Source organism: Durio zibethinus, chromosome 6, assembly GCF_047325235.1.
Source record: "Durio zibethinus cultivar Kanyao isolate XHJ-2024 chromosome 6, ASM4732523v1, whole genome shotgun sequence".
Classification (NCBI taxonomy): Eukaryota; Viridiplantae; Streptophyta; class Magnoliopsida; order Malvales; family Malvaceae; genus Durio; species Durio zibethinus.
Window position 1 is genome coordinate 27,218,083 of NC_143167.1, and position 25,759 is coordinate 27,243,841.

At 32.5% G+C, this 25,759-nt stretch overlaps 3 protein-coding genes across 5 annotated transcripts; 2 read left to right on the plus strand and 1 right to left on the minus strand.

Moving 5' to 3' along the window:
- Positions 1–10,670: 10,670 nt before the first annotated feature.
- LOC111285869 (Cyclophilin-like peptidyl-prolyl cis-trans isomerase family protein) lies at positions 10,671–13,560 on the plus strand. Its single transcript, XM_022875512.2, has 2 exons — positions 10,671–11,373; positions 13,196–13,560. Exons 1-2 carry the CDS (start codon positions 10,695–10,697, stop codon positions 13,402–13,404), a joined length of 888 nt encoding a protein of 295 aa, XP_022731247.1. The 5' UTR covers positions 10,671–10,694; the 3' UTR covers positions 13,405–13,560.
- A 4,839-nt stretch (positions 13,561–18,399) lies between these two features.
- On the plus strand, positions 18,400–23,155 carry LOC111284679 (homeobox protein knotted-1-like LET12). 2 transcript variants are annotated; one of them, XM_022873518.2, is made up of 6 exons: positions 18,400–18,883; positions 21,101–21,221; positions 21,994–22,187; positions 22,261–22,392; positions 22,489–22,619; positions 22,713–23,155. In XM_022873518.2, exons 1-6 carry the CDS (start codon positions 18,563–18,565, stop codon positions 22,714–22,716), a joined length of 903 nt encoding a protein of 300 aa, XP_022729253.1. In that variant the 5' UTR covers positions 18,400–18,562; the 3' UTR covers positions 22,717–23,155. The 2 variants fall into 2 exon arrangements, with proteins under 2 accessions (XP_022729253.1, XP_022729251.1); XM_022873516.2 differs by having other exon boundaries at positions 18,449–18,883; positions 22,702–23,155.
- LOC111284680 (uncharacterized) lies at positions 22,175–25,359 on the minus strand. 2 transcript variants are annotated; one of them, XM_089762472.1, is made up of 2 exons: positions 24,759–25,358; positions 22,175–22,482 (listed from the first exon to the last, which is right to left on the minus strand). In XM_089762472.1, the coding sequence occupies exons 1-2, from the start codon at positions 25,232–25,234 to the stop codon at positions 22,473–22,475; spliced, it is 486 nt and encodes a 161-aa protein (XP_089618598.1). In that variant the 5' UTR covers positions 25,235–25,358; the 3' UTR covers positions 22,175–22,472. The 2 variants fall into 2 exon arrangements, with proteins under 2 accessions (XP_089618598.1, XP_022729254.2); XM_022873519.2 differs by lacking the exon at positions 22,175–22,482 and adding an exon at positions 24,423–24,447 and having other exon boundaries at positions 24,759–25,359.
- Between the last annotated feature and the right edge of the window lie 400 nt (positions 25,360–25,759).

Here is a 25,759-nt window from a genome sequence, read left to right on the forward strand (position 1 = left end):
TAATGATTTCGTGGTCGATTTTATTTTAATTTTCCTTAAACTAGTGATAATATTTAAGTTAAATTGTGTTTTTAATGATAAATCTATTTACAAACTACAAATTTATTTTAATATTTTTAATCTAAAAATTAAAAATATAAGTTTTGTTTTTATTATTTCAAAGTCCATATTTTAATCTCTTAAATTTTTAATCTTATTTATTTTAATCATTTTATCTTTTTTTTTATCTTCAATTTAAAATATTTTATTGTTTTAATCTCTTTTTTATTGTTTTTGTCTTTCTACGAAATTAAGTTATCAACAATCCTTTCTATGGATGAAAGATAAGAAATGTTAAAATTTTTAATTTATTTTTATATTTTTATAAAATTCATGTTTTATTTTATTTTATTTTTAAAATTTTTAGAGTGATTTTTAAGGTTTGAGCTTTTTATAAATGAAATGATGATAAATGTTAAAAATATTAATTTATTTTTTGGTTCCTTAGAATAGGGGAAGTGAGAAGAGAGGAGAAATGGCCACTGGAGCAGCTGAGATGATGTTCACGGGCATCTTCGAAGGAAGCATAGTAATGCAAAATAATTTGATCCAGCGGAGCCCATACCATCGCAACTGCGAATGTGCATTGCACAAGTTAAAAGGGGTTTGTTCCTCTGCTTGTTATCGTACAAGGAATATATCATTCCCTAAGAAACAGCCCTCGGGTGATTGTTCCCTGTCTTTGTCATCAGCTTCCAAATTCTCTTCTCAATCTTCTTTTCCTGATCATTCCTCAACCAAAAGACGAGAAGACATGAATGTGGCTTTGTAGGTAACACACACTTGCTAGCCAAGATGACAAAAACATATATAGTTAAAGGTATAGAAAAAAAGTTCGGAAATCATCTTTTCTTTTCATTTCGTTTCAGATTTTAGTCTTGAAGTCCAAGACTAGGAAAAAAGCATATGTACAAGGTTCTTCCACCTAACTATATATATCCCTCTAAATTCTGCATAGTTCAATGTAAAGAAAACTTTCAACTAAATCAAGCACGAAATAATTTAATATGCGTTTTTCTTCCTCGTTTTTATATTCCAGAATTACAATGAAAGGCGCCATTAATTAGTAATGCAGTATAGAAGTTTGAAAAAGTGCTCTAATTATCAGCCGCCATCTTATACGTCTCAACAAATTGCTTAAATTTGAGGCATTGTCGGTGGGATGAAATTTCCAACCAGGACGGTTATTGTTTTTTTCTTTGTTCCTCGTTGAAGGACAAAGAAATTAAAATTTTTAAGCCAGTTGGCAAAACACACTGAGCAGAGAACCCCTGTTATTTATTTTTCAATGATGAACAATAAATGGGATCGAGTAGAGTCTGTCCGGAGTAATTAAGTAGGTACGCAGTTTTGATTCGGCTGTCTTCCCCAAGTTTCTGTCAACGATGACAGCTGGAATACATGATTTATTTATTTATTTATTAGGCAAGATTCTTTGCTAGTTGTTAATTTCTCTGTTAAGTAGAAACCAGGGACGTCGGCTAATTTTAGAGTGCGAATATCTTTAATATCATCAATCATGATATGAATTTTAATTAATATTATCCTTTATATTTTAAATTGGTCAGTTTCATTAGCGTGTTGAATAAAGAAACTAAAAGGTTTAAATATATATATATATATAGAGAGAGAGAGAGAGAGCTTAATGACTATATTATGCTTGTTGGACTATACCATATTCTTTTCTTACATAAAAGAAAATATTATATTGTAAACAATTGTATGCTTTGTTAGTAACATATTCTTTTTAATTTTAATAATTAGATCAAATTCTACAATTTTAAATATAAAAAATATTATAAAGAGTGAAGGAGGAAAAAAATTGAAAATCAAAAGGAGTTTATATATGATCATTCTATATCTGTGGAATTAATTTGGTTACTAATTATGCAATTGCATCAAATTATATGTATATGTAACTTGCTCTTGTGTAAAAAGAGTTGGCAGAGAGCAATGAAAATTTGTCAAAATTAAACGTCGTGGCCGTTGGCCAATTTCCAATGTAGTACTTAATCCAACAAATTAACTATATAATTAATACTTAATTTATTATTTCTACATAAATATAAAAAAATTGCCATGCTGTTAAACAATAATTTTAAATAAATAACTTAAATTCTTATATAGATTTTAGTGATCACATTAACATTTGATGAGGAATCAAATATATCACATAAATTAATTAGTGAAAAGACAGTGATATACTCACTAACATTCGGTGTGAAATCAAATATCACATATAATAGAGGTACACATCCTATAAACCGTCCATTTTCATTTCGTCGACAGAAATTTAATGATCAAATGATTTCTGCTAAGATTGTTGGTACGAGATTAATTGCTTGGGTTTTAATTTGCTCCAAAAAATCTATCACAATTATCTCAATGTAACCTAAAGTCTTTGAAAAAATTACTATGCCATACAATGATAAAACAAACACAGCCATGCTTTTGTCATCATTTAAATGCTCCTGAATGAAGTTTCGGAGAAAGTCCCAACGAATGCTGAGATGTTCACATTTAGGCTTTGCAAAAGAATCAATGGTTTCCACTTTAACCTCCATAAGCTTGGCCAACTTTTTACGATAACCTGATTTTGACTTTCGGGTGAATACTTTATCTAGACACTGTAGTTTTATCCCGAGCAAAATCGAATACTCTTCAATAGTTGGCATCAGATGTTCCTAATTAAAAGTGAAGCATCTATAAGATGGATCTCAAAACTATATAGCTGCCCTTATTAATTGCTCATCGATCACTACTGAAATGAGGGATGCAATTTGCCCACACTTCTTATAAAAGTTTTCTTTTCTTTTTTCATTTAATTGTCCCTAGATAGCAGCTAAATCTTCTAAATCATTCTGTGTGAGATCCAAATGCACCTTATCGGGTAACTTTGACACATAACCCATAGGTAAGCAATTTTCATTATTTTGTTAGGATTCTTTTGACCAAACATATACTTCATTATACGGCTCACATAGGACACTAACTGAGAATGAGCAAATCTGAAGTTCTACGAGATCCATGAAAACTTCTTGGGGAGAAATATGTCCTAGAGCAAATATCTCGATGATTTATGTAAAAAAAAAAAAAAAAGTTAATGTGAGGATGGGGTTTGAAAACAAATTTTTTTTTGAGATTTTTTTGTTATGAGGATGGGGTTTGAAAACAAATTTTTTTTTTTTAGATTTTTTTGTTTTGTTTTGTATTACACACAACTTTTATTCTTAGGTATTCCTACAAGAAGGTAAATGAAGTTGTACCTAAGGTTGGTTTCCTAGGCTTATTACATGCTGAGTTTGGATTGACACATGTCTAAAAGTTTTTAAATTGTTCCTCACTCTCATCCACGTTGGACTAGTAAGAGACCCCGATCTTCATCAAGTACAGGCTATAAACGAAAATGGTTCAATTTGAGTGAAAGTATTTCGCTTGCCATTACGGAGGTTATCATTTCACGAGGGCATAGGTACTTTACTTTCTCCTATAAGGGATAGAGCTTGGGTATAGAGCTCATGCATGAGATGCAGCATGTCATTGTGTGTGCAAATGTATCCTAATTTATTGAGAGTAATATATACAGAAAAATAAAGTATAAAAAAAAGGCAAAGTAAAAGAAATATGTGTGAACTTTTTTTGTTTTTGATTTGTTTTTTTTTTTACTTTTTTTGGTTGAAAATAAAAATCTAAGAAATCAATTAGAACTGTTTAAATCAAAATTTGAGGATAACACGTAGTTAATTTTGGCCTGACTCTTAAAAAAGAAATGTATCCCTAGTAGAGTCGTCAACTCTATCGTAACGGTTTTGTATCCATCCGACAAATTTAAAAACGAGAAATAAAAAGGAGTTGCTACAAATCTTTTTTGATTATGTGCGATTGACCACCTATTAAAACATATTCTTTTAATGAAATCTTAAAATTAATTAAAATTTATTAAAAAGATAATTTTATGGTTTGCGAAATAGTCTGGGTTCGGGAGTCGGTTACGTGTAGAAAAGAATTAGCACCCCTACAGCGCCTGTCTAGGACGGTACCAATTAACTACATATTATGATTCAATTTGATAAAAACAGTCTTATTTTCGGTATTTAAAAATTAATTTTCTTGATTTTTTTATTTTTTATTTATTGTTTTTATATTCAAATATTATTTGAGAAAAATAAATCAGAACATTTTTATTGAAATAATTCTTAAAATGTTTCAGTACGTTGGTAACATTAGAAGAACTCTTTCTCATCAAAGATTTCTTAGGCATCACTTGTCGAAATACCTTAGAATCTTATTTTTGGAGGTCTGAATTTACTTTTCGTAAAAAATTATGTCATGTATGAAATGCAAATAATAGCATGTTGATGCACACATTTCATTCTCTTTTTCAAAAATTTTATTAATTGTTTTATTAATTTTTTTATTTTTAATTACGAAGAAAAAAATTTTTATTGTATTGAAGATTTTCTATAAATATTTCAATACGCTGGTAATATTTAAAAAAAATCTTCTCACCTAGGGATTTCTTAAAGCATCTTTACTCGAAATACTTTTAAAATTTCATCATTGGATAAAATTTTCTTTTTTCCTTGTTTATATTACTTATTCTTAATTTATTAATTAATTTTTATTTATTGTTAACAAAAAGAAAATTTTTATTGTATTGAAAAATTTTATAAATACTCCAATACACTGGTAGTATTTAAAAAAAAAAATTTTTTCATCTAGAGATTTTATAAGCATCACTACTCAGAATACCTTTAAATCTTATCATTGAATAAAATTTCCTTTTCTTATTTTTTTTATTAATTTCATATTATTAAATATTATAAAACAATAAAAATTTATTTTGATAAATTTAAATATTTTTATATGCATAAATAATAATAATAATTAAAATAACAAAAATAATATATAAAAAAATCTTTTAAAAAATTAAAAAAATTTTTTTTTTACCTGAACCAAACCAATCAACGGTCCAGTCAACGCAGGTCTGGTCGGATCGATAGCTTTATTCAGTCTGGCGGTTCAAGGACGGTTCGGCTCGGTCTGTGTCAGTCTGATCCAGTTCAGATGGATCGATCAAGGTCAAAAGGGAGAACGGATTGTCGGATTAATTGCGCAGATCCCGAGTCGAGTTACGGGTAAACACACGGATCCTCAGCATTCAAAACGACGTCGTTTTGGGCATTATTGAAACGACGTCGTTTTGGGTTTAGTCTTCTATATAAAAGTAAAAAAAAAAAATCCATTCATTCTTTTCCTTCAGCAAAAAAAAAAAACTTTTTTTTACTCAGCCAGAAAAAGAAAAAAAATCGTCGGCCAGCCTCGCCTTCGCCGTCGCCGCCACTGTTCGCTGGTCACCGATCACCGTCGTTGGTGGTCGAAAAATTTTATAATCTCCCAAAAGCTTCTTTTTTTCATCCTCGTTCAAGATTCGACCTTATTTTTGTCAGAAACAGCCCTGATAAGTGTAGATCGTGGCTCAAACTTTCAGTTTTTTAACTAAAACTGATTTTTTTTTAGGTAGCTTTTTTAGCGTTGGGTTCCCCGTTCCAAGAGACTGTTTCTGCTTTTTTTTTTTTGTTTCTGCAAAATGGCTTTGTTTTTTTTTTTTTTACAAAAAGCTCTTTTTTTTTTAATTTTTGTTTTGCCTTTTTTTTTTCGATTCCCCTTTTCTCGCAGATAACAAGCTCTATTTATAGAGCTTGTTGGAATTCAAATCTCAAATCTTCAGAGATTCGAGTCTCATTTTTTTAACTGATGTGATAAGTTGGTATTCACGTGTTAGTTAGTATCGATGGCTGCCGGTGGTGATTTTGAATTTTAAAGAGAGTGCATTTAATGCATTCATACTTAGTCAACTTGAATCGGATAAAGAAGAAGAAGAAGAAAAAAGAAAGAAGAAAGAAAAAAAATATATATAGAAAACGGAAAAAAAAAATAATTAAAAAAAATAGTGTTTACAAGTATAGAAAAACAGGTTCGGAAATCTTCGTTTCCTTTCATTTCGTTTTCAGATTTTAGTCTTGAAGTCCAAGACTAGGAAAAAAGCATACGTACAAGGTTCTTCCACCTAACTATATATATCCCTCTAAATTCTGCATAGTTCAATGTAAAGAAAACTTTCAACTAAATCAAGCACGAAATAATTTAATATGCGTTTTTCTTCCTCGTTTTTATATTCCAGAATTACAATGAAAGGCTCCATTAATTAGTAATGCAGTATAGAAATTTGAAAAAGTACTCTAATTATCAGCCGCCATCTTATACGTCTCAACAAATTGCTTAAATTTGAGGCATTGTCGGTGGGATGAAATTTCCAACCAGGAGGGTTATTGTTTTTTTCTTTGTTCCTCGTTAAAGGACAAAGAAATTAAAATTTTTAAGCCAGTTGGCAAAACACAGTGAGCAGAGAACCCCTGTTATTTATTTTTCAATGATGAACAATAAATGGGATCGAGTAGAGTCTGTCTGGAGTAATTAAGTAGATATGAAGTTTTGATTAGGCTCTCTTCCCCAAGTTTCTGTCAACGAGGACAGCTGGAGTACATGATTTATTTATTTATTTATTTGGCCAGATTCTTTGTTAGTTGTTAATTTCTTTGTATGTAGAAACCAGGGACGTCGGCTAATTTTAGAGTGCGAATATCTTTAATATCATCAATCATGATGTGAGTTTTAATTAATATTATTCTTTATATTTTAAATTGGTCAGTTTCATTAACGTGTTGAATAAAGAAATTAAAAGGTTTAAATATATATATATATATATATAGAGAGAGAGAGAGAGAAAGAGAGAGCTTAATGACTATATTATGCATGTTGGACTATACAATATTCTTTTCTTACATGAAAGAAAATATTATATTGTAAACAATTGTATGCTTTGTTAATAACATATTCTTTTTAATTTTAATAATTAGATCAAATTCTTACAATTTTAAATATAAAAAATATTATAAAGAGTGAAGGAGGAAAAAAATTGAAAATCAAATGAGTTTATATATGATCATTCTATATCTGGTGGAATTAATTTGGTTACTAATTATGCAATTGCATCAAATTATATGTATATGTAACTTGCTCTTGTGTAAAGAGAGTTGGCAGACAGCAATGAAAATTTGTCAAAATCAAACGTCGTGGCCGCTGGCCAATTTCCAATGTAGTACTTAATCCAACAAATTAACTATATAGTTAATACTTAATTTATTATTTCTACATATATATACATATATATAAAATTACCATGCTGTTAAACAATAATTTTAAATAAATAACTTAAAATTCTTATATAAATTTTAGTGATCACATTAACATTCGATGAAGAATCAAATATATCACATAAATTAATTAATAAAAAAACAGTGATATACTCACTAATATTCGGTGTGAAATCAAATATCACATGAAAAATTCAAAATTATCTCTACTTGCAAACTAATTAAGAAGGAAATCACTTTGGTCAGCCATTGTTCTTAATTTCCTCTTTCCATGAAATCTAATTATTGCCATAGTTATATGATGAAAGGATAAAAAAGAGAGAAGACCAGCATAGATTTGCAACTAAATCCAATAATGAAGAATGATCCATCGCAGCAAATTGCAAAATATTAATTCCACAAATCACGGTTCACTAGCCGCTTACATGACGCGAGAAAGTACCTAAAGACAAAGATTAATTGTGTGGGTGTGAATGAGTCTAGTCTCCTCGTACTGGTTACCCGTAGTTTAGGAATGTAAGATGATATATGATCAATGGCAAAGGTAACAGTCGCAAAACAGAACCAAAACTAATTACTCCAATTCCACCTCACTTAGCTCCAATGCATACAACTTCAAGTGGCTCAAGTCTTAAGATACAGACTCTTTTTTCTTTCGCCTAGGAAATACCGCCTGTCTTACGAATAAAAGCGAGACAGTTTTCTAACAAGTTAGTCAAAGAAGGTTCTTCGGCAAAAACGATGAGAAACGCCTCATACACCCCTCCCCTCCAAAAAAAAAAAAAAAAAACTTCAAATAAAAATTCCAAAAAACAAGCCATTGCAAACTTAACCAACCAAAGCCAAGCCACTGATTTCTCCTAAGTCCTAATAGATTCGCCTATCTCTCCTTTCTTCCCTCTCTCTTTTAGGGACTGAATCTTCCCTTGACAAAAACGTTTGCCTTCGTTATTAGGGAACTACTACAACAAGAACTAAATATTCAAGAACAAAGTCCTACTCTTGAACTCAACGTGGGATGACTAACACAAAATTGTTCTCTCTGTCTCTCTCTTGATTATTCCATCTTCAACACCCACCTAACACACCTATTCCTTGCACTATAAATACGCTTCAAAAACATGCGAGACTCTTAAACACATTCATACAGAGACAAGAGAAGATACCCTTAATTAAGATCAGGTAGAGAGAGAGAGAGAGAGAGAGAGAGAGAGAATGGCCACTGGAGCAGCTAAGATGGTGCTCCCATGTGTCCTTGAAGGAAGCCTAGCGATGTACGATATCGACATCGAGCGGAGGCCATACCATCGCAATTGCGGCTGTGCGCTGCATAACTTAAATGGTGTTTGTTCCTCTGCTTGTTCCCGTACAAGGAATATATCATTACCCAAAACACATGCTTGGAGTGGTTGCTCCTTGTCCATTACAGCTCCAAAATTCTCTTCTCACTCTTCACATCTAGCCCTTGGTGAGTACTCCCCAGAAGTAGAGAAGACGTCGATGGGCTCTTGTCACGTACATATATGCGTAGATGATACAAGCTAAGTAGAAGGCAACAGGTTAGGAATTAATACACAGTTTCTTTTCTCAATTAATTTCTATACTTCTGTCTCTATACTCCACAGAACCACTTCTTAAATGTAAATTGCTGCCCAAGCTCAAAATGTATAGGCAGTTTTAATTTCTACTTGTTTCCTTTGAGAATCTTGCAATTCAGTAAATCGGAAAACAGTTCATACCAATTATAAGCGTTTCTTTTCCTGATTTTATAGTTTGCAATTAGTGATTGAATGAGTACATGGAAAAAAAGAACAATTAGTGGGGAAGGAAGGTCTAGGTAACAAGGACCAGAAGCAGACTCTGTTTCTATAAACAAGTATATATGATTGTGTAGGCATAGTTTAAGGATTGAGTTTCAAAACAGAAAATGGATAAAACCTGAGACTATATTTCCATTTTCCACCTCTTCTACTGTTAGTGTTTTGAGGGAGAAAAGTATAACAGAATCTGTGATCTTGCTGGCAGCAGCATTATCAATTCCATGACAAATGGCAATGTAATTAAGAATCACACATGAGCATATTTAGATTTCACCAAGGCATTTCTGCAACCCCCCAAACCCCCTTTTCCTCCGAAAAGGAAAAGCTGATGGTTTACTGCGCATTTTTTTTATATCATCATGCTGATTAACTTTTATATTGGATACCATGCAAATACATTTATGCATTATTAACATGTTTTCTCACAATTTACACATTTACCAAGATCTCATAATTAGTCCAATAGAGATTACATCACTGTGAAATCAAGACTTTACCGGCATTGTAACGAGAGGGGTAAACACGAATGCTATATTATCGCAATTTACAAGGAAATTTGAGTGTAAAACGGCATATGATATGAGCACTGGCTGAAGAATATGAATCCTAAAATTTTTCAGCTCCCTTATTTTTTGGTTTTTTTTGTTCTTTTTAACTGCGAAACAGAGGCAGGAATATCGACCACATCGCACTTTAATTTGTTGCTTTCTAGCTAAGCGGAGACTGGACCGAGGGAAGTCCCTCCCAAAGATGGCCAAATCATTAATATCATCGATGATATAGATATATAAGTTTAATGTATACACTACATATAATTTCACCAGTTTCAGATGAAACATGCACTCAAATTACACAGAAAAGACATTAGAAAAATTGCCAAAAATTTGCTGCCTGATTTTTTTTTTTTTTTTGTAATTGATAAATAATTAAGTACAAGACAAAAAATCAAGGTATCCCGAGGGTAATACTATTCTAAAGAGTATCTTTGTCGACCTATGATTTTAAAAATGAAAATCATAAAATGATAGCTAGAATCCTTATAAAATAAAAATAAAAACAGCTAGAATCCCAAAGGAAATATGTATATGAAATATGGAGTCTGTTTCATAAAATCTTACTTGTCAACATTAGAGAAATAACGTCTAAGGATAGTTCCATCTTATATTTCCATTTCTGTTCCCACGCAAGCGCGGCCTAGAGCTACAAATAATTAATCAAGATTAAAGAAATTTGATTTGATTTTTTGATATATTAATATCACAAATATCATGATTGAAGAATCATTATTTTACAAATTATAAAAAAAACATTATATTTGATATACACTTTTAAAATAAAAATCTTATATATTATTAATATATAAATTTTATATACTATTAATAAATAAAAAATATTTTCACTTAGTAGTAAGGTGTTATTTTATGTTTCTGTGAGAACATCAAATATATATTATATAAACGTAATTTTCTTTTTCGGTTTTGAAAGCGGAAGTCCATTTTTTTCACCTTTATCCGCCCACAGTACTACACTAGTAATGTAGGCCCCACTCTCCATCTAACCACCAACCACAACTCCTCCAATCTCCCTCTAGCCCAGCCATGTCTTCTCTACCCTCCTCATGGCCTCCCCTCTATCACCCATCCCTCCTGGGCCCTTTCTCTCCGCTTCCTCCACCACCCTCACTCGCCGCTCCCTTCTCCTCTCCTCCACCCTTTCCACCACCCTCACTACCCCTCCCTTATCTTCAACCTCATTATCACCTCCACTAGACACCACCATAACTGACCGCGTCTTCCTTGACTTCTCCCTCTGCCCCACCTACTTCCGCAGTACTCTCCCCAACACCTCCACATCTGCCGACAGTACCCCTCTATGCTCCGACCCGACTCCTTTAGGCCGCCTTGTCCTTGGCCTCTATGGCAATCTCCTCCCTCTTACAGTCTCCACTTTCAAGCTCATGTGCACCTCTTCCTCCTACAAAAACACTCTCGTCCACAAAATATTTCCAGGACAGTTCTTCCAAGCTGGACGCCAAGGCCGCAGCCGAGAATATGGCGAGGTCCATCTCCTTCCTGCCTTGGACTTGCCCCGGAACATTGAGACTGTTAACCCTAAGGCGTTCTTGCTTGCACATTCAAGGGCTGGTATCGTTTCGCTTTGCTTATCAGAGAACGATGATGACAATGAGATTAAGCTCGATTCTGATTATAGGAATGTTGAGTTCTTGATCACTACAGGGCCTGGCCCCTGTCCTCAGCTGGATAATAACAACATTGTTTTTGGCACGGTGCTTGAAGGTAAGGTTTTGGTCTTTATTATATCTGTTTAAGTTTAGATATTTCTTGCAGTTTCGCATTATATGCATTTAATTTTGGCTGATTAAGTTAATGAATTCCTTTTTTGGGTGATAATTTAGCAAAATTCAGATGATAAATTATTAAAGTTACATCTTAATTGAAGAAGTATATCTGAGTCATATGTTTTTCTAAAATTGCTCAAGTTTAGCCAATGTTCCTCTCCAGGGCTCTACCACATCAATATACCAAGAGTGCTTTGGGTCCATTGCTGAGATTTTTGGTGCCTAATTTGGATTATTAAGCTTAAATGTCACAGTTGTAGCATAGCACATGTGTCTATATATCATGGCATTAATCTAAATTGCAGTCTAATTGTATTAAGAAAAAGGTTAGAATGTCATCTGTCTTCAAATGCCTTTGCCTTTATTATTCCTTATTGAAGGCCTGTTCTTAGTTTAAAATCTATATTCACAAGCAAATATTGCTTCAATTATCAGAAAAACAATCGAGATCTTTCAAATGCTGTGACTTCCAAATGAAATGCTTTCTGTTTTTGTTAATTAGATCTTGAAGGTAGATAGTAAAATGGATGAGTAATCTTGTATGACATGGCACTTTCGGAGGAGAAATACCAGATTTCTCTCGGTTATTCAATATAAACTAGTCTAGATTCTTTTATATTATAAGCTTTGCTGCTTTGATGCATATTGCATTCTAATGACTTGTATCTGTTCTGGTTTGCCCTTCTAGTGAACCACATATCATTTCTAGCACGTGGTTCTGCATTCATCCTGATGCAACACGCGTGTATATTGTCAATGCTCAAAGCCTCAAACTCTCCTATTAATTAAATTTTGCTGAGAACCCAAAATTAATTCATTTTTTAGTGATTCCTCAAAACCAAAGCACAACAAATGCATTCAGATGGCATTTCTCAGAAATTGAAGTTTCTATATCTGAATCATGTTTTTGTAATTAAAAATGCCCAAGTTTAGCAAATGTTGCTCTCTAGGATCAAACGACATCAATATGCCAGGAGTGCTTTGGGTTTCATTGCTGTGATTTTTGGTGCCTAATTTGTATTTATTAAGCTTATATGCCACTTTTTTAGCTGGGCACATGTTTCTTTATGTATCATGTCTTCTAATGCCCTTGCCAAAATTTCTTTTTCTCTTTGAAGGTTTGTTCTTAATTTAAAACCTGCCTATGACAGCGAATATTGCTTCAATAAATTTCAAATTATCACATCCAGATCTTTTGAATGCTGTGACTTCTCCAACATAAATGGCTTCTGTTTTGTTTATTTGATTTTGAAGCTAGCTGCTATAATAAATAGAATGAGTAATCTCAAGACATCTTGGCATAGTTGGAGGAGAATTACAAAATTTCTCTTAGTTGTTTAATATAAACAAGTCTATCTTCTGATACATTAAATGTCTTGTTGTTCTGATGCATATTACATTCTAATGCGTTGTGTCTGTTCTGGTTTGCCTTTTCTAGTGAAACATACCATTTCCAGCATGTGCATTCTGCATTTATCCTGATGCAGCACACTTGTCCTTCCAAAAATTCCGACATTGCTGTCAAAATGATAGGTCTCTGTACCGCGATATTAACAGCTAGAAGAATTTTTTACTTCTGAAAAAACTGAAGAATTCTTCAACACCTTCATATTCCTCTGATTTTAACATAAACTGAATTATTTGTTTTGGTAAATTGTTGTTATATGTATTCCCTCTTCACTGTCCTTGTGCATCTACACGCACATTGCCTAGACTTGAAGAAATAATTTGCCACCTTTGATTTTCCATTTCAATTTCAGGGTTGGATGTTGTGACAGCTATCGCTTCCATCCCAACATACAAACCTTCGGATAGAATTCGCCTACTAAATGACTTGGCTGAATTTTTTGGAGACGAAAGAGCCCAGAAAGGCCGTGCATTATGGAACAGGCCTCTTAAAACTGTTTATATCAGTGATTGTGGAGAGCTCCAAGTTACAAAGCCTTCAATGCCACCTTCTCTGCCTTGAAAATACATTAATTTATGCATTCATTCTTTAGCCTCCCTTCATTTGCATGTGCAAACTCGTCTGTAATTTGCCCCGTCTTGCAAACAAATTTTGTTAACAACATCTATGCATAAAAGAAAGAAGAAAATCAAAGCAGTTCAAAGTATTTAATTTGTCTATTTCATCAGATATTCTATGTCCATAACTAGGAGCAAAGCTGCATGCTGCAAATCATGGCACGTAAGGGAGTCATTTTTCCCTCGTCCTCCCTTGCAGGCAAATTTATTTTATTTTATTTTTTTTCAGTAAAGAGGCAAATTTAATTCAGTGTCTGCTCCATCCTGTAATTCTGTTTCCCTTTTATTTTTTTTTTGGAATAATAGTAAATCTGATTCTCTGTTTCATGTCACCAAGTTCATGGTTGGTCAGGACTTAAATTTAAAATCAACGCGTAATTAACCTTGTCCAAAGCGTATTAGACTAGTAGAGTGCATAAAAAGACCAAGATTAAAAGGATCATAGGCATAAGAGGTTGGATTTAATATGGTTAGGATCCAAAGTCCAAGCTATTAAACCTGCCCTTTGGGCAGTTTCAAGAATTCTTCGGCAGTGTGGTAAGAGGAATTTTTATCACATTGCAGTTGCATTTTTTTACGATTAAAATCCAATCAAATTATAAAACAACACCATGAAATAGTGAAAATTTCTTCACCACTCTGGAAAAAGGGAGTCTCAATCATAAACCAGACAATGATTAACAATTAAGCACCAATCAGGGTGGCCTTTTCCAATAGGTTCCTATGGCACATGATTGTGATGAAAAAACTAAAACCTGGTTCCCTCGTTATGGATGATAAATATAAAGTCTAAACATTAGAAATGGTAGTTGATACATATGAGAGATAAGGTCCGAAAGCTGTGTTTCGGACCATGAACTCCGATCCTTTCAAAATAACATAACAAATCTTTGAAAATAGTTTTTTGTGCCAACTAAAATTGACACTCTGACTAGGGATAAAAAGAAAAATAAAACGACCTTCCAAGTTCAAATTGTGCCTCAATGGCCACAGTACTTTTTTTAATGGGCATAACTCTACTAACATATGGTATATTGTGTATTCATATTAGCCTAACTTACATAATAGTTAGCACTGGTGACGAATGTACATATTATAGCTGCAAAAAATATTATGCATATCAAATAACTGCTAATTATTCTTACTTTGAATTTTAAACTCTGCAGCTAAAGGATAATATAATTGGTAGTGTTGCATACGTTTTATATCAGAATTAACAAAAAAAAAAACTCCAATTGAAATTATTATCTACAAAATTTCTTTTTAAGTTCTAAGTTCAAATTTGAATTTTTTTTTTTTTTGTGTTGTATCATTCTATGTTCCAAATTTTTAAAATTTAAATCATTTTAAATTCAAATTTTGTCCAATTTGAGCTTGTAACCCTTTTAACCAAATTTGGTCTTTGTTTGAGTTCATTTTGCCACCTCTATGATCAAATATTTTTAGTATGATCAAATTGAAGTCCATCTTCATTGATATCTTGCGGGGATTTTAGAAATTGGAGGAGCTAAATTAGGTTAGAAAACGTTGAACGTTTTGCCACGAACGCGAGACATGTCATCCCTCTTAAAAAAATAGCATATACATGTAAATAGAAGGTGGTCACTTAGTCAGATCCTTCGACTTGTAGCGAAAGATACATAGAATCTTTCACGATTGATGGATGTATGTTGGAAGCAACAAATTAAGCTGTTTGAATAATGTTCAGAGGGGGCCACGTGGGTCCATTTTTATAGCATCAACTTTATGAATGTTTCAAACTTCAAACTAACGAATGACTTCGCTCGTCCCCCGTTGCCGGCCCCCACTGTTTTTTTTTCCTATCTCTTTGGCTTCTTTCAATCACTTCTCAGCGCTATCTGACTGTTGCAACATGTAAAGGCAACCAATTTTGAATGATTCCTATTACCAACAGTTGCATTATTAGTATTACTATAGTTTTAAAAGAAAAGAAAAAGATTGATTGGCCTACCGACAAAATATAGACGCAAACCAAATTTAATAAGTTCCCTACGTCTCATTTGTTAGTTTCTATTTGACTTTTATAGAGTAAAAAAAATTGGTAGATTTTGATGTATTCAATTTTAAATTTTAATTAATAAAATATTAATTTAGTTGTAGGAAAGAAGTTGTAAAATTTTGAAATATTAAGTTCAAGTTTTATTGTATAAGTTTGATTTAATTTTATATTGGATTTATTTAATTATGTTCTGATTTATTGATTGGTTTATTTATTTGATTATTTAGTATTTTTATATATAGATATAATTTTAATTATGATTGTAATTATGATTGTAATTTTAATAAATTTTTTTGACAAAATTAATATATTATGATTAATCATTAAAAATAATTGAAATAAATATAGATTTATCATTTTACTCAAATGAGTGATTCAAATTTATTACTAATATTTCAACTGGTGTAATTTATCACTATATATAACAAGTGAAAAGTTTTTTTGTACAATATATAGTTAAAAATGTTTTATAATTAAAAAATCTTGAAAATAATAATACAAGGAAAAAAACTAAGTCTAATAGAAAAAGTATGATATGATTTTACATTTAGTAAAAAAGTATCACAAGGAGAAAAAAGAAATAAAATAAAATTTAGATTATGTGGTATTATATTTAGTAAAAAAGTTATAAGAAAAGAAGAAAAAATATATGTCTAATTTTGGACTTTAATTTTTTTTTTTTTTTTTTTTTTTGCCTATTGAACAAAAGAAAGGGAGAGCAATGAAAAAAAGATGTTTAATCATTTTTTTTTATCCATTGAATAAAAGATAAGGGATGGGATACTAGGATTTGACCTCCCATGTTACTTATAGTAACAAACTAACGATTAGTCAAGTTTTGGTGAGGTTTGAAATTAAGTAGTGGGTTGGATTTAATGCTATATAGAAATTAAATAATTCTCTACTTGCTAGGAAAAGCCATTGGAAATATCAGAAGTTACCAAAGGAATAATAATTTAAATAAATGGTTAAAATTATTAAAAAATAAAATGTCCTTTTTTTTTTTTATAAAATGCCCACTTCTTAATTTTATAAACTTATTCTTTTTTTTTTTTTACGTTTAGCATGCCTGGCGTGGTCCCTGGTTACCCTGCAATTTTACAGGTATACTAATGTGGTTCGTTCTCCTAGATGATCCCACCAGTGGTCCAATGAAACTTGAGATCGACACGTGTTGACAGGATCTGCAAATGGGCTAATGTTGCCGTCTTGAGTTGCAGTGCCCCAGGGAACCTTTAGTTCTGCGCTGCGGGCCCCTTTAATGGGTCAAAAGCTTGACCCAAATTTAAAGAGCTAAGTTTTATTTTATTTTTTTATTCACCTAATTACATTGTTATAGTTGGTAAATATGCTAAAACACAAAACTAAAAATAAAAACGTCATGTTGCCTTATAACTTTGCATGACTTTGTATTTAAAGCTAAGGAAGTGATCATCCCAATTTTTTTTTTTTTAAAGGAAGAAAAATATGGTGACTTTTAGCAAGTCACCGTTTTTTGGAAGGACAGATGGGTACTATGATTATTTTATATTTTATATTGTTTAAATTTGATGAATTTTCATATGAATAAAATGTACATCATTTGTACACTTGACAAAAAAAAAGTTATAATAATTTCACATTTGCATATATATATTTATATATATGTATTCTTTTCTTATTAAATTTTTATTTATAATTTTTATAAAATTGATCGCATTTGATAATAGAAAAAAAGATTAAAAAGATGTTGATATTTGAATTGGATTTATTAAATGTTATTTTTTAAAAATAATTATATAAATTAATTAAGTTAAAATTTAAAATTATCATGCATTAATTTTAATATTCATTAATCATATTAAAATTAAGCATATATAGATATCTTCAATATTTTTTACTCAAATGTCAAAGGCATATCAACCTACCTAAATCCACATAATTATCCAAATGTTGGATCAGATTTTTGGATCGTTCAATTTAAGCAAAAGTTTAAATTTGAAAATTTTTTTGAATTAAGCTAGGGTTAAACTTCGATGGATTTTTTAGATAATAAAATTTGAAGGTTAAGTAACAAAATATAGATATTTTATATGTATTCTTATATCATTTGAAAAAGTAAAAACCTAATCATCAATGGTCACAAGTTTTGGTTTGGTTTGGTTTGGTTTGGTTGTTTGCTTCTAAGTTGGATCATGCCTGACTTGACTTTCAGTTTTAACTATTGGGTGGTTGTTCACCCAAATTCAATCTTGCTTAGCCGATAACAATACTTCTAAGCAAATTAAATCTTTTTCTGTTGAAATTTTTTTAAAATTTTTTTCGACGACTTTTTGTGTAATAACCATGAAACTCAATTATATATATATATTTATTTATATCGGTTAGTGGAAGTTTATTGGATCACATTCTTATTTTTAGAAAAATCGTTTGAAATAGATGATGAACTATTAATGGGGGATTTATGGTTCTTCTGTTCTTTGATTACCAAAATGTTAATAATATTTAATTTTATTAAAAAAGGAGTATGAACTACTTTAAAATATTATACAAATTGTTCTTAAATTGATATATATATATATATATATATATATATATACTATCATCTTAGCATTTCCTTCTTGAATAAACAAAAAATTACTTGATTCAAAAGTTATTTAAATTTTATCTTTTCATATTATATATATATATGCGCGTGTAAATAAATATATAATTTGTTTTATAATTAAGAAGCAAGTTTCTTTAATGTTAATAAGTTGATAAAAATCTACAAGCGAGCAAACCCCTTTACCAATTTGTTTTATAATTAATTTAATGATTTTGATGAAATTAATTAAATGAGGGTAAACCGAAACAGAAGAGACAAAAAACCAACCAAATAAACCACCTAAGACAGAGAAAATTTAACTCTAACGTTAATTGTTATTCCGTTCCTGCATCATAGATCCCCCTTTGTCTTTTATTACACAATCCTCCAACAACCGCGCTTTCCTCTTTTATTTTTCTTTTTTTTTTTTAATTTCTTCTCATAATTTCTCTTCCCTTATCTTCTTCTTTACAAAAGCTCAAACCCCCCTAAAGCTCTTTTCACTTTTTCTCAAACATGGCTTTCGATGGTTTTGTCTCCGACCATCCCAAAGACATGCAAACCCTTGCTCTTAACGAACCATCCTGGGCTTCCGCCTCAGCTGCCGACCTTGACCACTGGGAAAGAGCCAAATGCAAGGCCGCGATAATGGGGCATCCCATGTACGACCAGCTGTTGGAAGCACATGTGGCTTGTCTACGTGTTGCCACGCCTGTTGACCAGCTCGCTAAGATCGATGCTCAGTTGGCTAGGTCCCAAGATATCTTGGCTAAGTACTCGTCCGCTGCTGCTGCTGCTGCTGCCGGTGCTGCTGAAGAAGAACTCGATCACTTCATGGTAACCCTTTTCTCTTCTTGACTTGTTTTTTGATTTGGGTTCTTTGTTTTTGCTCACTTCTTTGTTATCTTTCTTATTTGGGTCATCGTTGACCGGTTGGCTTTAGTTTTTTTTTTCCCCATTTTACTTGTTTATTATGATCCATTGATTTTCTTTTTGTAGCTTATATTATTTTTTTGTTTTTAATTATTTGCATTTAATGAGTAGTTGGATCATATTACTATGGTTTCTATTTTACAACACAATATGTGACTATTTTAGGAAAGGATTTATTTTCAAGCTAATGATTTTTGTTCTTTTAGTTGATAGATGCTTTGGTACTCAATAAAGCTAATATTTTTAACCCAACCCTTTCACTTTTTTTGCTTTACTATGTGGTAATTTAGTGAAAGAAAAGGGTAGAGGTAGAAAGAGAGGAGTTTTGGGTTGTTCTATGTCGGTGGTATTTTATGTGCCAGCTAAAAGATGATGTAAAATGAAAAAAAACCAAGAGGTTTCTCAGTTGAGGATAGTACTTGAAGGTGTGCCTTGTGATGTGAATCAGAATTTGCTTTTGTGGCATCATTAGAGAAATTATGCTTTTCATCATGACTCTAATAATGGAACTTTTGGAGTGCTTTCAATAATCTTTTGTTTATTGATTGTTGTAATATGTCTCTTCTTTGCTTCCGGAACTTGTTCTTCCGTGAAGGACCAACTTTCACATTTCTTCCCTAAAATTTTTTGGTAAATTTATGTTTCCGTATTGTATCTGGATTCTGAGTGTGCATCAAGATTGTCTATATGCAAGTGTAAACAAGCAACAGATGGTGATCTGGTCATTCAAAAATTTTTCCTTTAATGGTGTGAAGAGAATTTAATCCAATCCATAAATATCCAATGTTTTGAACAATTTTTTAGTATTTGGACTCAAGAAACTGTTGTTGGAGATTGCTGCAAGCATGATCTTGCTTTCAAACTCCAGAAGCTATTGGGACTAATTTTTCTGTCCAAGCTTCTATATTTCTCATTTGGTCTTCTTGATAACAGAAATCCTTTCTATGATGTCATCAAGGATTTTGGTAATCAAGCTTAAGAAATTAAAACAATTCAAGTAACAGAAAACAATAAATAAATAAAGAGTTGCAATTAGGCATGAAGAAGTTATCTGATAGTATTAGAAATCTGTTAATTATTCAGAACTATTTTTTGTTGCTTGGATTGCACCTTTGTCAGTCTTTATGGTTTTGAAGAAGACTTTGGAAGTATAGTGATCTTTTTTTTCATCAACCTGGCCATAGAAAGTGTTCCTAAAAGCCAGCATTACAATTCTTTTAAAGTTCAAGTTCACTTCTGTTTAATTGTTATTCAGAGAATGGGAAGTGTTATGTGGTATAGACACCTGATGCCATTTGTGCAATGAAAGTTTCAACCATAACGAACATTATAATTATTAGGGTATCCAAGGTTTATTTCACGGAGTTCATATTTGAAAATATGCATGACACTAATTTACATCCAACGGAGGTTTGGGCAAGGGGTAACCCATTATTGAAAGGTAGCATTATTTTTGCAAAAAGCAAAATGTGATGTCTGCAAATTAAAGGAAGTGGTCTGGTGAATTTGATAATGCAATATATGTAACACTGTAATCTTTACTTTTATGACGAGACCCAGGATAATTAAATTATGGAAGTCAACAGAGGATAAATTCCTGTTTGAAATGTGTAATGCGTTTAAAAGTTAGTAAAGCAAAATGAATCCTGTAGGTAATTCTTAAAAGAAAAAAAAGAAAATTGAAGAGATAATTATAGAGAGCAGATTACAGATCTTATCAACCTTGAAACATTTGAAACTTTTTATGAAAGCGTAATTGCCTAAGCAGTGAACAATCCTATTCTAACGTATTCAGTTCTCTTCTTTCTGCTGAAGTATTTTGAGTTAAAATTTCTTGTAGTCATTGACACTTGACAGTGTCTCGTCCTGGAAAATATGGAGGGCATTCAATTGGTGTCTTAATTGTGAATGTGTAATCAGACCTTCACTAATAGTTGTCAATGAGATATGAATCATATGGTAAATTTATTGAATCATTATTTAAGATGTCTATTTAAGAGGATTTATGAGATGGTCTATATCCCTTTCACATTTTTTTAAGCTTTCTGATATGAACATGTTATATGCGATCATTGTCATCTTTTTCATTTGAGTATTCTCTCTTTTTTCCCTTTAATGTAGGCAAATTATGTTCTATTGCTTGGTTTCTTTAAAGACCAATTGCAACAACATGTTCGTGTTCATGCAATGGAAGCAGTTATGGCTTGTTGGGATCTTGAGCAATCGCTCCAAAGTTTAACAGGTATATGGTTCACCGTACTGTAAACAGTTTTCAGAATAGATAGCAGAGACTAGAAGCAGCATGCCAGTGCATCTTTATATTGTACAGGAGCTATGTTATCCGTAATGATTACATCTTTGATTGACTTATGCACCAACTATTCAAGTGTGAATACCATGAAAGTAGGATCAGTATTCCAGGCTTCATGTCACATCCATTCTACTTAATCTCGCCTGTTTTTCCTTTCCTCTATCAAGAGATATTTTGGAAATTTCGATCAAAGCATATGCATTCAGAGGTCTTAGGTCCTCGCTTACCCTATATCTAAAAGTTTCTTTTTTTTCTTTAGAAAATTTTTTCATTTGCTTATTGTTTTCCCACTCCTTACTATATTTTACAACCAACCACTCCTCTTGGTCAAGAGTTCAACAAATTCTAGACACAACTGTTTTTGTTGGCTTTCTACTAGTGAACATTATGTTGAGATTTCACTGAGCTACGTAAATTGTAGATTGTTAAGACACCTCTCTTGGAGCCCAAACTAGACTGTCTAGCTAATGTAGTTCAATGATAATCACTATGATATTGTTACATTAATTCAATTGAAACTGGAAAAAGGTCTATACATAAGCCATAGAGCTTGGTTTCAATCTTTGAATTCTACATCTAGCCTTCCTGCTTACTGTAATTAATATTAATGAACTTATCCTTCCCTGTTTATTGGTTTGGTAATACTGCATTAAATGAAGATTAAAGTGGCGAAACTTAGAGCTAAACTATGAAGCATGAACAGGAGTATCTCCAGGGGAAGGCACTGGTGCAACCATGTCTGATGATGAAGATGAAGTTGTAGATAGTGATACCAGCTTGTTTGATGGAAGTTTCAATGGGATTGACAGCATGGGATTTGGCCCTCTCATCCCATCTGAAACTGAGAGATCCTTAATGGAGCGTGTTAGGCAAGAGCTGAAGCATGAGCTAAAACAGGTATGATTTCTTAAACTTAATAGTAAAATCATAGGACATATACACTGCAGCTAAATATGCGTCTGTCTTTTAGGGTTACAAGGAGAAAATTGTGGACGTTAGAGAGGAAATTCTGCGTAAAAGAAGAGCTGGAAAGCTACCAGGTGACACCACCTCCCTTTTAAAAGCTTGGTGGCAGTCACATTCCAAGTGGCCTTACCCAACTGTGAGTGTGATATGCTTCCCTGGTAGCTCTGATCCTCAAAATATGTTATTTTCAACAGTTTTCTGATGAAGCGTTCTCCTCTAAATGTTGCTACAGGAGGAAGACAAAGCAAAATTAGTGCAGGAAACAGGATTGCAGTTAAAGCAGATTAATAATTGGTTTATAAACCAGAGAAAAAGGAATTGGCATAGTAACCCCTCTACTTCTCTGAAGAGCAAACGTAAGAGGTAGGCTGCTTATGGGTTCATATGTTTCTAGATCAAAATTAGCTTTTCTCGAGAACCATTGGCCACCTTTAATTTGGAAAAGATGTAATGCAGGTGACACCAGCAAGGAACACTTAATGTAAGTAAAAGAACTCTTATAGAAAACTCCATGTTTTGCTTTCTGTCCATAATGGTGGAATTGCAGCTTCAGACCATGCAATAGAGGCTATTATGGGAAAATCCATCTATAAGACAACTTTGGTCAAGTGTTTTATTTTGTTCATATGTTTCATCAGTAACAAGTAAGTTTGTCAGATTAAAAATTGGGTTGACATGAGCACCATTCCGTTCTAGTCTGTGCAATCTGCTGATAGGTAATCATACCTGCATAACTATGTTGTTTTAGAAGCTTGAATTTAGAACATATCAGACTCGAAGATAAGTCCTCTGAATAGCATTAATGTATAAATTTTTGGCTCATACTTCTACGTCTGTGGACAAGAATGGCTTTAAGTCATGAGTATATAATGTAATTCTCTACTTGTTCAAACATAAAATGCTATCTACTTGTTCATTAATGTTTCTACCAGTTGAGTGATTGACCTATAATGGCTTGCGAATAACATTTTGGCAGAGACATGAAGTTTGAGGTGTCTCATTTCCAATTGTTCAAAATTTTTGAAGACACCCTGTGGAGTTCTGTTGTAACTCCCATATCATTTTTTTTTTTAAATGGTTCCATGATTTCTGTATGTGCTGTATCAGCGGATTGCCACTTATAAACTGGTTTGTCCAACAGAGAAAGGATACACAAGATAAATAAAATTTGTTTAAAGGAACAATGATCATAACCTTCTTTGCACGCTTTAATTTTTGAAAAGTGAAATTACATTCATCATAAAGCCAGCAAGAAACCATTTTAGTGTTGCAGAACAAGACCAAGCTGCCTGAGATGATTGGCAGAAGTACAAAGAAGCAAATATAGAGTAAAAACCAAAACATGGTCCAATACAGGGTTTTGACTAACCTAAAAGGAAAATCAATACAGTAATTAGTAACCTAGCAAGAAGAAAGGAAAGAACCATGATTCAAAACTTTCCTTAAGTCTCCAGCTGCAAACATCTCAGTCTATTATGCAAAGTATTTTGAGATGTTGGAGAGACAATTTGCGCTATGTAATACAATTTATTTGATGAAGCAAAAATTGGCAGCAGGCATCTATTTTTTATTGACCAACTTTTCCAAGCTTTTTGCTACCGAATCAAAAGGATAGTGTCCCTGTCTCTGCTTAGTTTGCAGAACTATGGTTCAAACTAGCGTTAAGGCTTTGCTTGTTAGGAAGGATAGAAAGGGATAAAGATAAAAAACTTGTTAATCTCACAATAAGTTACAAAATAGAAAAATGATTATAAATTTTAACCATTACATTAACAAAGTTCCCATCTCACCTCTTTTCATTTTTTCTACAAAGGAAAGCTTAAGTAAAACCGTGGAATAGGGAAAAGAAGTCACATCATGGTTCAAAATTTTCTTATTGTGGCCTGGTTCAAAAACAACAGACATGGTTGTCTGCCTTTTCAGTTTCGCCTATATGTTTTCTCTGACAACTACAATTCTTTATTGCTGAATTGCCATTTAGCCTGCTTATAAACTATGCATTTCTTATGTCAAGAAATCAAGGTATTGCTCCGACGTCTAGGCATCTGTCCACGGACTGAAGTAAACAAGGTATATGAATTTGCCTTTTACCAATATATACCAGAATATCTAGTTTAACATTTTGTCCCCCCTGCCAGGTTACCAATTACATCTTGTATTGAAATCTTGATTTGGTTGGAGTTATCCATTGCTGAAAACAGGTTTGCCATAGATGAAAGTCAGGCATAGCTTAAGGTGCAAACATAAAACAGATTCTATTCAAACTTCATTTCAGAGGCACTACATATATACCAATTAATTAATTGACATTAAACCCATTACTTGAAATTAAATTTACCTCCAGGCTTGCAAGAATCAAAATAAACCAAAGAATATTACTATACTTAACATGGATTCTAAAAGGATATGAGGAAAACATGTGCAAATATTTGGATTCGTATCATTAGTTTACATAAGCTGATAAGAAAGATATATGCCAATCACAAAAAACAGTGTGATTACATTCCTGACCCGGCTCGTTGTCTCTCATCTGCAAATGGAGCGGCAAACCTGGACGAGAAATCCTGATGCAAATCATCTCCTTCTTTATCTGCACCATTATCAAAGTTGAGAGCGTAGCTAAAAGGATCGTATTGAAACCTGTTCTTTTGTGTCTTCCGCTTATTGCAATATCCACTCATCTTCCTGATAAAATTCTTCCACTTTGGCCCTGCTAGTTTTTCGGAGACTTCTTTCAGTTTCTTCAGTTTGCATTTCCACCATGTCTCCGTGTGCTCTCCTCTCTGGGGCAATAAGGAATCAGTTTCATCGATGTCGTTTCGCCGCCAATTGAGGCAGAAGAAACTGAACCAATCACACCCTTTACCCAAAACTTCATCTTCATGCTCAAGATCAACATCTAATTCTACTTTTACGTCTTGATGCTTTGATGGTGGATTCTTGTGCATGAAGATTGGTTTCTCTTCAGAACTTGCCATGGTAATGAAGAAGACGAAAAGAAAAAGAAAAGAAAAATAAGGCTTACATTTTTGGACTGCGATAAAAGGAAGCTTTTATATGGAGAAGTTCTAAAAGAGGGTAGGAAGTTGAAGTGAATTTCAGAAGGGAAGCCATGCAAGGAAGTTGAAGAGCAACAAGCAAGGAAATATCAAAGAAGGTGCGAATTAAAGGCATATTGGTAAGTATGCCTTCAGTAGGATAGATTATTATCAAGGCCCAATGTAAAAGTGCCACCTGTTTGAAAAAAAAAATCCTTCCCATCAAATCTTACATGGGTCATTTTTATTGGTCATTTATCTACGGTTCGTAATAGTTTCTAATTAGTCGGATATGGATGATTATGGGTTCAGATTAGTGTTTGACCAACTCACTTTGGCGGCTCATTAGCCAAAAAACAATGTTTGGCGGCTCAGAGTTACGCGGTACCTTATTGGGGGTAATAACTTCACGCGTTTGGAAAGTGGAAAAATCTTGTGGAGTGTCGATGAAGAAAATTATACGGT

Coding starts and splice junctions, on each gene's coding strand:
- LOC111285869 (XM_022875512.2), top strand. CDS start 10,695: ATGGCCTCCCCTCTATCACCCATCCCTCCTGGGCCCTTTCTCTCCGCT. Junction 11,374..13,195: donor TTTTGGCACGGTGCTTGAAG/GTAAGGTTTTGG, acceptor TTTCAATTTCAG/GGTTGGATGTTGTGACAGCT.
- LOC111284679 (XM_022873516.2), top strand. CDS start 18,563: ATGGCTTTCGATGGTTTTGTCTCCGACCATCCCAAAGACATGCAAACC. Junction 22,188..22,260: donor TGAAGCATGAGCTAAAACAG/GTATGATTTCTT, acceptor TCTGTCTTTTAG/GGTTACAAGGAGAAAATTGT. Junction 22,620..22,701: donor CTGAAGAGCAAACGTAAGAG/GTAGGCTGCTTA, acceptor AATTTGGAAAAG/ATGTAATGCAGGTGACACCA.
- LOC111284680 (XM_089762472.1), bottom strand. CDS start 25,234: ATGGCAAGTTCTGAAGAGAAACCAATCTTCATGCACAAGAATCCACCA.